Source organism: Rhea americana, unplaced genomic scaffold, assembly GCF_003343005.1.
Source record: "Rhea americana isolate MKP2758 unplaced genomic scaffold, rheAme1 scaffold_173, whole genome shotgun sequence".
Lineage (NCBI taxonomy): Eukaryota > Metazoa > Chordata > Aves > Rheiformes > Rheidae > Rhea > Rhea americana.
Window position 1 is genome coordinate 168,718 of NW_028185850.1, and position 15,074 is coordinate 183,791.

Below are 15,074 nucleotides of genomic sequence, written 5' to 3' on the forward strand. Positions count from 1 at the left end.
TTTTTTTCAACAAGCTGTTCTAAGTGGAATAACACATTCCAGGATGTACTTCCATCAGCCAAAATAAGCATACTTTGTATCTGATCAGGCATGAGGCATACATCTTAGATGTGCTTGTATTAACTCACTAACCAACCCAGACCCAGGACTTAAAATGTCCTGTAATTTTTTGGCACTTGAACAGTGTACTTACTGCAATATCATAGGCTGACAGATTGTTGATTAAAAACAAGCCAAGTAAAGCACATGCAGATGTCAGTSCTTGATTTAAATGATTATTCAGATAGTCTCCTAGGTTAGGTGAAAAAAAAAATCCATTTCTTTCTGCAGAATAGCACTTCAGTACCTAGACCGAGGCAACAAGATTATTTTTTTCCCTTTTAGTAAAACTGCATTTACTATAGGCCTATGTTATGCACCTGCAGCAAGCTGCTATATAGTCCTCTATATATCTTTCCCAAATATTTGCATTCCCTGAAGTTGTTCTCAACTTTAGGAAAAGCAGCTTGATTTAACAAAAACAAAAAAAATCACTTTAGACTAAAAATAAAACTGATTATTTTTCTTTTGTAGGCAATACAAAAAGTCAGGCCATACAAATGCATACTACTGTAATAATAAAACACAGTAGTCTCAAAGAAGTTAGCAAGTGTTGTGATCCAATGGTGCTTCATACAATACAACTAGATATTTGAGAATACATTTATCATGTCAAAGCATGGTAAGAGTCACTTATGCTARAATGAAAGAACTTGAAAAAAAGAATAGAAAACGGTAATGAAATACAGGGGAAAATGGATGTCGTACTACAAAATGCAGGACATCCTTTTCCACAACTCTACATGAACCCGAATCCCAGAAGAGAAAGCATTTAACTTTGTAGGTTGGTATGAAATGATGTCAACCAAGCAGATATCAAAGTTGTCACAGAAAAAAACTCTGAGAACAAGRTGGGAGTTTAAAGTGCTGTGAAGATAAAATGGAGAAAGAGAATAAAATCATTATATATTACAGTAAAATAAGCATACAGAAAACAGCTCTGTGGGCTAGTGTATGAGTGATCTGTTGTGATGATAAGTACTCCAAAGAACAGTTACTTGTAATTATCTCGCTTTTACAGATATGCAGTCAGAATAGATCTTCATTCTAAGATACTCAAATATTCCCAGGAAGTATCTGAAATAATAACAATACAAGAGGAACTCTAAGCAGCAATGGGAAGTCATGCAATACCAAAACATACTCCAAGCATCAATGCCAAAACCTATGTTTTATACAGGAACGCTAATATAATTTTCTTTCATGTTTAAGAGGTACATAGACTGACACATCTTAATAATAATTTCATACCCAGCTGACATTGTTAAGAGGGTATCAGGAGAATTTCTGAGAAGAAGAGGGATCCACCTCACAAAAAGAAGAACAGCATCTTGGGMTTTACTGGACTGCTGGAACAAGTGAGAAAAGTAAGCAAAAGCAATGCTGACTTGGATGAGGGACAAAGATAAGAGAACAGAGAACAGTGTTGTAGGAAGAACAAAACGGGACAGAACAGACCACATTTCTGAAYGTCTTAGTTGTCTGTGTACTAGTGCAAAAAGCACAAGGAGTTATCTGGCAGAGCTGGAAGTCCTTAAACATGATCAAAATTATGAGTCAACTGTAACAGAGACCTGGTGGGAATATTCACATGATTGGAATGTTTAACAGTTTATTCAGCAGGGAAAAGGAGGGCAGAGCTGTTGCTGAGTGGCAGAATGTAAAAATATATAGACCTATATAAAAGCATCTTGATAATAATGAGGAAAAAGAACAAAGGTGTTATCCTGGCAAATGTCGACCATCAAAGGATCAAGCAGAAGAGATTTTTGTGAGAAATTAGCAGAAAGCCTCCAAGGTACAGGGCTTCACAGCAATAGGGAACTTGGATGCTCCAAGCATCCCTTGAGAAGGGATTAGAGCAGAGAAGGCTCTCTGGAAGCTTCCCAGGGAGGAAGTCTGACAATTCAGTGATGTAGAAAATGGTGAAAACAACCAGAAGAGAGGTACGTCTGAATTTGAGCCTAGCCCATAGGGAATAGCTATATGAAAATGTCAGTGTGAAAGCTAAAAATAGAAGRGAGTTGAGAAAATGAGAGAGTTTAAGAGTCTCCAGAAGAGAAAGTGGGAGAAAGCAAAGTAAAGACAACAAACTACAGAAAGGAACTCAAAGAACTGGTGAATAAGATCTCTTGGGAAACCGAATAGGAGTTCAGAAGCATTGACCCCTAAGGAAATAATAATAATAAATACGTAGAATATTCTAAAATTGGTCAGGGTGTCAGGGACTGGCCTGCCAGGCCTCCCCACCATGCCCGGGACCCAGGACCCAARGGAGGGCTAGTGGTGCCCCTGGGGCCATGGCAGAGGGGTAGGAAGAGTGCTAATGAGCCAGATAAATGGCGAGGATGAACAAAAACACAGGAGGCTAAAAGGCTGAAGTGCTTAACACCTTCTTTTGCTTCAGCCTTCAATAAAGAAATGGATGGGATCGAATGTTACCAGCGACAAGCAACAAGAATCTGGGTTATTTAAGGGAAAGACAAGCTAGAGGGCACTTCATTTTTCTTCCAAATTGCTAGGCCTAGTGGAGATCACCTCTAGGGTACTTAACTATGATGAATCAGTGGCAGAATCATTAGTTATTATCATGAGAAAACTTTTATGAAGGGTGGGTCAGGAAAATTGGAAAAAGTCAAACATATAACCTATTTCAAAACAGGTAAAAAGAGGAGAGAATGAGAAGTTAACTTCATTTCCCAGAAAATACTGGAACAAAGATCAGACAAGCTATTTGTAAAAATCATGATTACGAAAAAGCAAGTAATGGGCAAGGTGGCTTTGTCATGGACAAATCAAATCTATGTAACACTGTGGACAGAAGAGGGATAGATGTCAAATATCTTCACTTTTCTAAGGCTCTTGACACTATGTCACATGACAGTATCACACATGAGCTAGAGAAACTTGATCCAGGTGAGACTACTAAAATGTGGGAAGGAAAACTGGCTGGGATATGCAGAGAAAGGTTCAAAAGCAAAACAGAAGGCAGTATCAAGCAGTGTTTCACCATACACATAACCTGAGTTCATACTACTCACCATATTTATTAATGACCTGGATGACAGAACAGAGCATATGCTTGTTACATTTTCACAGAGCACAGCACATTAGAAAACTGGGACAGAATTCAAAAAGACCTTGACAGTCTGAAGAAATGTTCTGTAGAAATACTCCTAACRTTTTAAAACTTAGATAGAAATAATTACCTGCCCAAATACAGGATGAAAAACTACTGGCTAGGTAGTAATTCCTATGGGAAAGGATCTCTGTATGTGACAGATAATCAAAAGCTGAACACCAGTCAGCAATTTCATATTGTTGGGGGGGAAAAAAAAATAAACATTGCACTGGAATGTATAAACAGAAACATCATCCATGAGACATGTGAAATATTTCTTCCACTCCATTTGCTAAAATTCTTTGTCTTARGAAGATACTCTGTAAGTATGATTAACTCAGTGCAATAAAAATATATTCCAACTCCCTTTCAAAAGAATAATGAGGTATTGATTGAATTAGTCCTATTTTGAATCCTAGTCTGATTTCTACATTGGCAAGAATATAGAGATGCTATCAAAAGTCAGTGACGTGAATATAGTCTATCTCAGTCATGCCCAGCAYGGGCACTGGGAAGGAAATGCTATAGCCAGGTATCAATCGATAGCATGAAGAAGCGAGCAAGACTGAAATTAACAGTAAAGCAGAAGCAAGCTGTCGCTATCACATCATATATTTCCTCTTATTTCCCTTTACAAAGGCAGAGCTTTTACAACAAATATGTTGTAAGGTATACTGATATTTATAGCTGTATTTTGATCATCTTACACTGCCACATTTTACATCACAGCAGAACTAGATTTCTAGGCTTCCTTTCTTGAAGATGAATGCAAGAAATATTTTGTCAAAGTGTAAAGAAAATTCCCTATCACTCTATTATTAACTGGAAGCCAGTACTTTTTGGCTCCAGACAGCATGAGGTGGCCTCCAGGTTACCCAATTGCTATGCTGTAATAATAACAAATTAGTCACCCAGCTGCTTAGATATGGTTTCCCCAGAAATGTCAGAATCTGCTTTGTTGGGTTTCAAAAACAGAAACAAACAAACAAACAAACAAACAAAGCACATAGATGGATTTTTGAATGCTTCACACTTTCTATCACCATAAGGGACCCCATTCAAACTTCCAGGTCTAGAAGAAGCCTTCTGCCAGATCCATTCTTACCCAGCTGTACTGCCCTCAGGTGCCACGGCTGTGGGGCAGAGCGTGGTCCCGCTGTGTGGGGAGCACCAGGGGCTGTGGCAGGAGCAGGAATCCTGAAGGATCCCCACAGGGCATCTTCTGTGCTTTAGACAGTTCAGTTCAGCAGTATGCTTTAGATTTAGCTAATGCAGGGTGAAGGAGGAAGACAGCAGGACCACATTATATTTTCTCCTCTCTCTTGGAGTTAAAACCATGGTGGAGCAACACTGAACCAATGAAGTGCTTGCTTCAGTATAGAGATGTCGCTTACCCACCGAACCGAAGGATGATGGCATGCTGTACTGACGCCTGGACCTGCATGCTTTCCAGCTGTCTTGGAAGGGCGAGATCTAGGCCCTCATAGTCTGGCGTTAGTGTGATCTTGAACCACGTTAAAACACGAGGAGGATACCAAAATGTTCCCAGGGTTTGAATGGGTCGCAGGGTCACATTCCCTGTGACCCATTCCGTTTCCAGCCCAGGTGGCCACAGAAGGGCAACTGGAGCAACATTCTGGTTTGCTTACTCACTCCTGTACTGGATGTTTTCACATCACTGGGTGCTCAGCTCCTCAATGCATAGGTTACTATAGAGATACAGTAAGACAGGTACTCACAAGGACATTTTCAGAGTTTGGGGTTTTTATTAACAATGATCCCCACAGAAGAGGGAGTGGAAGTCCCTTTGAGACAATACCTATATTCAGACAACTCAAATTAAGCAAGATCACAGGGCTAAATAGCATGGATATTAGTTCCCCCCTCCCCCCCTCACTAACCACATGCAGTTGGCATGGTAATGCTTTCCTGTGGATCTGCATAACTCCCGATACCATACGCTGTGGCAATTCTAGTATACTTATAAGCATATAGAAATTACTACATAATCTCTAAATGCACTTGCTGATCTGTGTTAAATAAGTTAACCTGCAGTTCTGCATAAAATGCAGTAAGAAAAATGCTTTATTTTTAAGGTTATCCATTGCACATTATTGTATAAAATACAGAGTTCCCTAAACATTTAGAGAAAAACACACTTTGGCAGGGAATGAGTTGTAAACAACATCTACCCATACACTTAATGAATAATTCATAAGAAATATGTCATAGAAAAGTAATTTTTAAAGGCATTATTTAAGCACTCAAATATTTGGATTCAAGCAATTAATTATTTCTTTGCAATACTTTAAATAAATGTGTAGATGATGGATGATTCGAAATAAAATAATTGAAATCAGTTTCCTCAAATTTTTATCTTAAAATAAAATATTTTCTGAAGTAGATTGATTTCCCTTGTAACCTCTATTTTTACTCAGTAAAGTTTTTCTCATTTTTAATGTTGTCTGTGTGCTCAATCAAACCTCCGTTTTAATACTTTATCTATTATGTGAAAGTTGGAAGCTTTCATTTTCACTCAACGCTGCAAAGAAGTGAAGGCCAGTATAGGCCAGTTTTATTAGAATGAAACAGATTATATCCTAGACTAAAATAGGCTTTTATCCAAACTGCCTTTGCTTATCTAGATCTACTAAGCAAAATTTGTAAGGTTAGATATACTGAACGAAATTGGTATGGTTTCTACTTCTTCCTGCTTCCTTTTCTACTTCTTCAGCTCCCCTCTGTTTTTCTGGTATTGGCTCTTTTTGTACTGTTGTGGCAAATCACAGCTGAAAAAGGTTTGAGGACACTGTAGTGTTATATAATGAATGACATCTTTATGAAGGTTTATAGATTAGACTGGTATGGGATTAAGGAAATGCAGATTTTAGTGACAATCACTGATTTATGTGACTATGGGCAAATCTTTTGACAAAATTGTTTCCTCCTATGACAAAAGAAATATGAAGGTGCTTACTTCAAAACAAAACAGAGGGATTCATTATTATTATTATTGAAAAGTGCCATGGAGGAGACAAACAAACAAATATAAATCTAACGTGTCTTTAAAATGAATTAAAATTTATTAGGGGCTATAGACTTTACTGCATACTAATCTTAATGACTGTCCTATGGCAGTTCTGTATCATTAGGCAGTACGAGTGCGCTAAGCATGCTCTAGCATGCTTCAGCACATTTAGATATCTTTTCAAGCTTAATCATCTAACTTGAATGTTCTGCCTTTGATAAAGCTCAGAGTTGTGATAACAGCAGGATAACTTTTTACTTTTAAAGTTACTGCTATATTCTTAACACCAAATCTAGTTTAATGGATATTTTTATTTTTATCATATAAGCACCACATAATGTGTTAGGAGCTTCAAATTTAGAGATCAGTCATAGTCCCTTCCTTGGAAATTTTGTGTGTAGTCATTGTAGAGTTCAGGGAAAAAGGGCTACAGGTTAAGACTTACCACTAAAGTAATGCAGTAACTCAGCAACATTTATCTGGCTATTTATATAGAAGAAGTACCATAGCTATTAATTATTCCTAAGGGATTTGGTTGATTGGGGAGGGATATCTTGGATGACCAGCTCATGATTGACATTGGGACAACTGAAAGCAAAGAGGCAGTTGTTGGAAAAGTAACAGAGAGGATAAAGCAATAAATAAAGAACGGGAAGTGGAACAGGTAAAGTAAGCAATAACACCTAAAGCCCTTGAAGGAGTGGAGAAACACTTTCAATTGGAAGCTATGAAGAAGGGAGATCTTATGGAAGGAGTCAGAGGAAGGAGAGAGTGGTATGATGTGGCCTAGAAGTTCAATAAAAAGCTTATTCTCTCAGAAAAGTCCTGGCAAAACAGCTTCTAAGCAGACCTATCATTTATTTTAGTGACATGCCATGTGTGCTCTCTACAGTGTGTGTGCTATAGATGATAGGCTCCCAAGTATATAAAGCTTGATATTTGTATAATATTTAATATATTGTATTAATAATTTCAGTATAGAGTATGAGTGAGACAGCCCACATTAGTCACCTTGCAGTCTGTATAAGAACTAAAGAAATAATCCTTAATGCTCCAGATACTCGTCCAGAAAGAACTATCATGGCATCTGCCAGCCAAGGCAGGGAGGGAATTAACAAATATCCAAAGTGCCCAGTTCCAGATAGAAACATCAGTCCCTTGGGTTGGACTGTCCAAAAACAGGGTGTCACTGCAAAGTCCAGCTGTCTGAGGGTGTTACCTGGAATGGAGAGCATTGCTGCAGACAGTGGAGCCCCTGCCTGGTGTCTTATAGATGAGAAAAAAAAAGCAAGCTACACAACTAATAAAGGTACCTGTCAGTCAAGTTTAAATTAGAACTGCAGTTTTGTCATGTTTTGTTTTGTTCTAGTCATACTTATCCTTAAAGTCTGACATTAAGAAACTTTGTTTTAGGCTTGTCTGGTGCTACCGGAAAGGGTGAACCACAGTAAAACTTTCTCACTGCAGGTGCTCTGTCTTTGGGGGGCATTAGAGGGTCAGAAAAGTAGTTAGAGCAGTGTTTGCAGGCAGCCTTGCAGGACCTAGAGTCCCGGACATGCCAAGCAAGCCAAGGGACCTGTTGAAGAAATGCMGCATCCAGGGACAGTTTCATACCATGCTGTGAAGTAGCTCTGTGCAGACTGCTGAATACCTGCCTTTAGTGAAAGCAGGCACAAACCTGTGTTCCTCCCGCAAGCAGCAGACAGGTAAGAGCATTACTAATGTTGAGACCTATGCAGTGTGAAGACGTTTGCAGAATAGTGCGGTTTATACAGGTGAGAGGTGGGAATATCTGGAGTCGAATTGTTGAGGGACATGGAGCTCCCAGCAATGAGGCAAAGGCAGTGACAATTTCAACTGACCTCTGACAGGAAGGAAAGTGAGATCCTGCCAACAAAATTGAACCTGACCTGGCTGTTTCAGGACAGAGGGGAGGAAGGCAGAGAAGAGGAGGRAGATTACACGTTCACTTGAGGGAAAAAAGAGCAAACAAGAATTTTGGGTTAAAGATCAGGAGTTCTGTTTCTCCCATGTGCTGTGAAGTTCATTTTGATAATGTACTATGCCAGGAAAGACTCTGCAGGACAGTGTGGCTGTGGCACTCTCACTAGCAGAATTRCTTGAGATCATGAATCAAAAGACCTAGTAATAGCACATAGTTTTCTCTGTGCTTCCAGAGCCTGAAGGTTTTTACATGTAGTAAAAGGCTGGGAAAATATAAATAGATTACTTAGAATTTCTCCTACAGCAGATAACATTACAAAGCAAATCTGGGTAAAACTAATAGCAGCTTGAATTTTAACTAGCTCTGGAAAGCTCACCCCAGGGTGGATTGAGTTTTCATTAGTAGGCAAACTGGGCCCACGCAGAGCATGACGAGGCATTTGTGTCAATAATTCTGGTGACTGCATAGGTAGAGATATAAACAGCTTCATGCTGTTGCACCTAACACATATAGATATGCAGTTTTAATAGTCCATATTGAGATTAGATTGTGCATATATGTGAACTAATGTATACACGGAATTGAAAAGTATATCTATTTACAGTGTATATCGTTATTACCTACACTCAGATTTCAGTTGATAAAGAATGGAACATCGCTGATCTTGGGAAGGTTTTTTTGTAATGGAGTTAAAGTATTGCCAGTATTACCATTTTGTCTCTCTTCTGCCTCTTCCATTGTGCAGCTGACATTTGGCCAAAAAGTTCAGGATTTATGCAGAAGCCCAAGCATTCTTGCTAAGGACTGCTGTTGCTGCTCTGAGATGAGGTTTATCACCCAAAGGTTACTTCATAGAGATGTATTTAAGCAAGTCTGAACCTGCCCCTTGGAACAAGCCAGCAATGTCTACAAGAGCTGGAGTCAACAGCGCCACTATATGGCCTCTAACTAAAACATGTTTTACTGTCTCCCACGCTGAGAAAGAACACTAACAGAAAATGAAAATAAATAAAAGTACTTACCATCCCTTCCTCCCAGGTGGACTTAATATACAGCTTCAACTCTATCAGAGAACAACCTGCAAAACCCATAAGCAAATAYAAAAAGCAAAGTTGTTTTATATAAAAGCCAAGACCTGTAAACTTTCTATACTACCCAGGTAATTCTTTATCTCTCATTTTTCTAAGCAGGGAACACTAACCTATCTTAGACTTCTCAAAGCTGAATAAAATATATCTTATCTAGCCATTTTTAAAAGGTCATTAAGTACCTACACATTTCACCTGGCTTTACAGGTGGAACAAAGTTGTTCTGCAAAGCTAATAGCCCAGCCATTAGCAAAAGAAAATGTCTCACTGCATCTTTCCTGCTCCTGACTTTCTACTAGCAAGTAAAAGCTCTTGAAATACTTCATTTTTGTTTGAGTTCTGTGGCTACATGGAAAGAACTTCATATTCACAGAAGAAGCCAGATAGGAAGCATGGCCCAGCCAACAAGAGGAGTTGCAGGACTCCTGTTTGGGACACCTGAATTCAGCTCTGAGCTCCGCAGCAGGCCTGAATGATGGGATTTGGGTGCTGGGTGCTCCTGTGGTATCGGTGTGGTCACAGTGCCAACAGCTGTGACCACTGCCTCCACCCATATGCTGGTTCCTGAGCCATGTTATAGCAGTAACTCTATGAATTATGAGTACAGGCATAGCTAGTGCTAACACAGCTCCTAGCTTTTGGGCTTCACAGTCTGTTGGCCCTCTCTTTCATTTGTCAGGTGTCATGAGCATAATGGCCCATCTTCTCTTTCAGTTTAGACTTCACTGCTGGGACTGTTTCTTATAGCTGACAGTCCCAGCAAGCACAGTGGAGTTCTGGTCTTATTTGGAGATACAAATCCAAACAACATTGTTGATTTATTATTATTATTATTATTATTTCTTTTCTACTGTATTTGCCTTTCTTTGCTATTCTGCCATGTTTCCTTCCCTTATCTTACAGCTGCTGGAAGTTGGAAGTATGTAAGAACCTGGAGTAGAGTTAGAAGTGTGAGAGCTGGCTTTTAGCTTTCTGAGGTTAAATAAGCAACTGGAAACAATTGACAGTACATGTTCAGCCCAAAGGATTCAATTCTGTTTAGTTTCTCAATTTTTCTGGAAAATATCAGTTACCAGATGGAAAAAGGAAAAAACACTGCTGATTAGCTCAATCAACCTCTGATATCAGGGCAATCATCCTAAGACTTTTGCAACTAAATGAATTAATGGTCTTTATAGTAACTACACAATATGAATAGAGGAAAATCACTTAAGGCAACAGCTCAGATTTGGCACAAGAAAAAATCAGGACGGACTCAAGAAAATCCAAATTTCAGTGTGAATTTCTGCATTTCTGAATTTCAGCACAGTAATCTTCTCTGTCAAGAGACTTTGCTATAGAATCTAAAACTAAATGCTGTCTCTACATACCAAGTCCTCTATCATTTTTCAATATTTAAACAAACAGCTGTCTTCTGTCTCAGCAAGTTCTACAATATGTGCTGAAAAGGAATCAGCAAGACAACTGGAGGCGTGTTTCAGCACTGCATTTTTCTATCTGTCTGGTTGTGTGGGACTTTATCAGGCTAATAAGCAAAATCAATGCTGAGATTAGTGCTGGAAATAATCTATAAATATTGGTGAAGTGATAACATTTTCCACTTGGTGGCAGATACTGCTTTTAAAAATAAGCACAAAGCTCAAAAGACATTTTAATGCAGATTTTTACTTAGAAAGATCAGCCTTGCCTGATCAGCACAGACCCTTATTGGACATGGTACTGAGCTGCAGAGCTTTGGAGCAAGGGATGTGCAGCAGGAGTCATGAGTGCTGAGGGCAGCCTTGCATGGGCACATTTCCTCTGTGGGAGCTGGGTACCCCTTGCATCTTTCTAGGCACATCCAGCCCCATGAGCATCCTCTGTAGAGAGCAGATTTTTGGCCTTACTGCTGAGGGAGTCCTCATCACTCTGCAAAACCCTTGGAAAAGATCAGTGCATGCACATTTKGAGCATGGAGGGTTCAGTGAAGGTTTAGCTTCCTGCAGGCTGTGGAATTGAGGGGAGAGGCTCCCTGTGCTCCTGCCCTCTCCCATTTACTTTAACTGAAAGCACTTTGGTGTCAAAAGGAACCTTTTTCCAGTTTCTTTGTGTGATGCTATGATGTGACAGAGGACCACATGTATTTAATGAGGACCATTAAATACAAGGACACTATCCCTGGAACCTGAGATGCAAACTGTTGTAAGCTGGAGAGCATTCTGAGGAAGTATTGCCATAATCCTGCTCTGGTTTTATTCTCTTCCCTAGGCATCCAACACCTGCCTCTCTCAAAAACAGGATGGTGGGTTAGATGAACTTTTAGCCTGACACAATATGATTGACCTTATGTTCTTTTCTTTGCAATGTTTTGTAATATTAAAGGTAGAGTAGATCATCACATTTTATTCTAATAGCCCACCCTGGAAGGAAGGTAGAGGACAAACTATATTGTAATAGCTAATAATGAATCTCAGAATCCCATGTGCAATTACCAGCAGGTAGACCCATTACACCCCTGGTCAGATTAGGGACTACAGACAAGTTCATTATACCAGCTGGCAGGCAGTTAGTCACTTAAGCTCATGAATGCTTAATGCATTTTTCCATGAAAAATTTTCTTCATAAAAATGCAAAACATTGAAACTTAGACCCCTTTTCTTCAATATTCAGCATATTTCTGAAAATGTATTTTTTTTTCTAGTGTAAGTTGATGTTCTCGTAATCAGCTATGGTTTTTGTCATCTCATTTCATTTATAGATCTATGAATATTTCTGGAAGTAATACTGTGTCCAAAAAAAAAAAAAAAAAAAAAAAGTCTCTGTTCGACCTCTCTCTTCTACCTTCTCTTCTGTCTTCTCATTCAGACAGATGGGCAGCATGGAAAAAGCCTTGTCACATACTCTTCTTTTGTGGAGGGATCATCCTTTATATGGCAGGACCCCTGTTTTTAGGTAATTCTTTCATCACTAAAGTAGCTGAGTATACTTTTAACAAAGAAAAGAGATCCTGAAGCCATGTCATGTACTTTACAGCTGAGGTTTATTTTAAACTCTGCTAAACTAGCACACATAAGTAAGGCATCCTCTCCGAGTACAAAGTCAYAAGCTCAAAGTTTCCCTTTCTCACTGCTGAATGGGAAGCCAAGTGCTTCTGTCTAATTATTCTGACCTTTCTGCTATCAGGAATAGACCCRGGCTATTCAAAGAACAGAGGAAGAGTCTCTGGTTTTGCTTCAGTAATATGTTGCTTGGTGGCAGCATAGCCCTCTGACAGTGTAGTGGCTTTCCRCCACATTCTCTTCCTTTTGGACTCCTACTTTGATACAAAACAAAACAAAATAGCARGAGAATAAATAAACCTTTCCCATCCAGCTATGCATCTCTCCTGCATAAGTGTGCCCCTTTGTTATTATCACATTAAACAAAAACAAATTATATCCCAGGAAGGGTCTTGGCCATCACTTAGTGATGCTGATGAAACCTGCCTCCCTTTCTATTAACTACCTTTGTTTCAGAATGGAGAGAGGAAGATGACTTTTTCTTAGCTACAGAGTAACACATGATAGAGATAAGTGACAGGACCTACGCATCATCCTTTGATAGGAACCAGATGACAGAAATTTCCTAGCTATGCTCTAAAAGGAAAATGGTATTTATTTCCACTTTCCATATAGTCAGCATGATGCTGTCCTCATGCAAGGTCAGCTGCATGATGTCCCAGCACAGGGAATATCCTTTACTGTTTTAGGGAAACTTGTTGTTAGAGTGTCACATTTTCTGTTTTGTCTCTTGCTTAATTTGACCTTCTCATGGGGCTTATTTTTGTATTCACTATTCCATGTTCCCCTCTCTGTTGCTAATGTCAGGGACTAGATGTAACTGTGTCTATCTAAATTTCCTTTCCTTCTATCTCTAATTACTTTATCACTCCCAAAGGAAAAATTTCAAAAGTAGCTACAGTATTAATTAGACGTGAAATTTTGCTCCAAATTTTTACCTCCATAAGTTTAATATGTTGTATCAGCTATGTCTAGGCTATTGAAAATATTACAAAAAAGTAAACTGTTATAAGTGAAAAATGACCAAAATTAGAAATGTCGAAAATCACAAGTAAAAARCTGACATAGTTTACTCCACTTATCTGACTTTTTTATATATTATTTATTCATTGSCATTTTTGTACAGTAGAAATTCCCTTTTCCAGCCAGGTGGACTAGTGAATACCTGTGCCATCTGCTTAAAAATCTAATTTGCAGAATACCATGTATATGACCTTCAGTTTTCAAATCATTTTATAACCCATCAGTCTGTGCACCTGGCACAATATCCTCTGTGTGTACCCGATAACTGSTTAGCACATTTTAACCTCTCTCATGGAAAACAGCAAATATCTTCTATGTTCATCACAGCTTTGTTTCCTGTTCCTTCCCAASTCTTTGCTATTACAAGAGGAAAACATAATGGAATTGTCAGAATCGGAATCATTTTATGTGACATCTTGCAAGAATCCATTTGCCCTCAGCACTCAGTTTTTATTATACATTATCTGCTTTTTACCTGCCAAGCAGACTTTGATAGTAAATTCTGATTTTGTATCTTTTAAAGGGAAAAGCTGTACAACTCAGTACTAAAACTGCTACTACAAAAAGCATGTAAGGCAAAATGCTGTGAATTGAGAGCATTACTCATCCATGTGCTCGCCACGTGGTATTCTTCATAAAAATAGTATCTGGTGCTGTCATCACTGGAATTGTCCAAAGGAACGAACAAAGGCAAACAGTTTGTTACATGCCCCAAACAGGTTATGTGTTTGTCTGCCCCTTAAAAAGCATTTTCTGAAAAGTTTATATGTCTTGTCCTTGAGCTGCCTAGCTGTCAGTGATTTTTCAAACATATTCATCATTTCTTTCCTTGCTCCCCTCCAGCTGGATGCTGCTGATGCTGCAATACCAGGAATGTGACTTATGTTAGAAGGGAAAAGGCTCACTTGGCACATGTTCAGCACACATCTCAGGGAGACGTGTGAGAGAGACTAGCCCAAGCAGATAGGAAGAGGCAAAAAGATGTCTCATAGATCTGATCACCAACAGAAAATGAAGAACTGAAGCTTTCAGAGAAATACAGCTTTGTGGTGAAGGAGAAGGTGTGGGGCAGTCAGAAGGGAAGAGATTTGCATTCAGCAGCATAGTGGAGTATAAATGTAGGTAAATTAAGTTTCATCACTTCTGTGGGGGCACTAAGGAATTTTCCCACTTCTTAATGCCCAATCTAGGACACTAGGCAAATGAGTTTGCACGCTCTTTGGTTAAATACAAAAGCATGGCTCACACTGCCAGTGATCCTGTTGGGCTTTGATATGAGGCAGTCAGTGTAAAGGTGTCTAGTGGTATAGAAATCGATGCTGGTAGGTCAAATACAGGTGTGCTCCASCTATATTCTGATGACATGGAAATCCATATCCTGCCAAATCAAGACTACAGGTAGTTAGCATTAGAGCATTTCCTCTGTCACCCACCTCCTCAGTTAAGTCTTGCTAAGTCTGCTGAGACTAAAGTAAACATCTTCTAGTCTCAGTTACATCTTGGCAAATGRGACTTGACACTGTGAGTGGAACTGGCGGGGAATCTTCTGGTGAGAGATTTCTTTACTGGAAAATGCTGATTTGTAAGAGCTGACGTGTCGGTCCAAAGAACATTTTCAGGTTAAGGGAAAGAGAGAGGATTCATCTGTCTGCCCCAGCAGTGATATTAGGCTAGCCAATAGGGCCTCTCAAGCCTTGCTGTCTTGTACTCAGACCAAGAATTTCAGTTCAGG

At 39.2% G+C, this 15,074-nt stretch overlaps 1 protein-coding gene across 4 annotated transcripts in view; it reads right to left on the reverse strand.

Moving 5' to 3' along the window:
• LOC146597967 (uncharacterized) overlaps nt 1-15,074 on the reverse strand; it is a 66,323-nt gene that overhangs the window by 28,537 nt on the left and 22,712 nt on the right. For all 4 annotated transcript variants that reach the window (XR_014895354.1, XM_085301145.1, XM_085301143.1 and 1 more), the window contains exon 2: nt 9,216-9,271. Coding sequence is in view for 3 of the 4 variants with exons in the window: in XM_085301145.1 (XP_085157271.1) it covers nt 9,216-9,271 (56 nt within the window). In the remaining variant the exon portion in view is untranslated. The remainder of the gene's footprint in view (nt 1-9,215; nt 9,272-15,074) is intronic.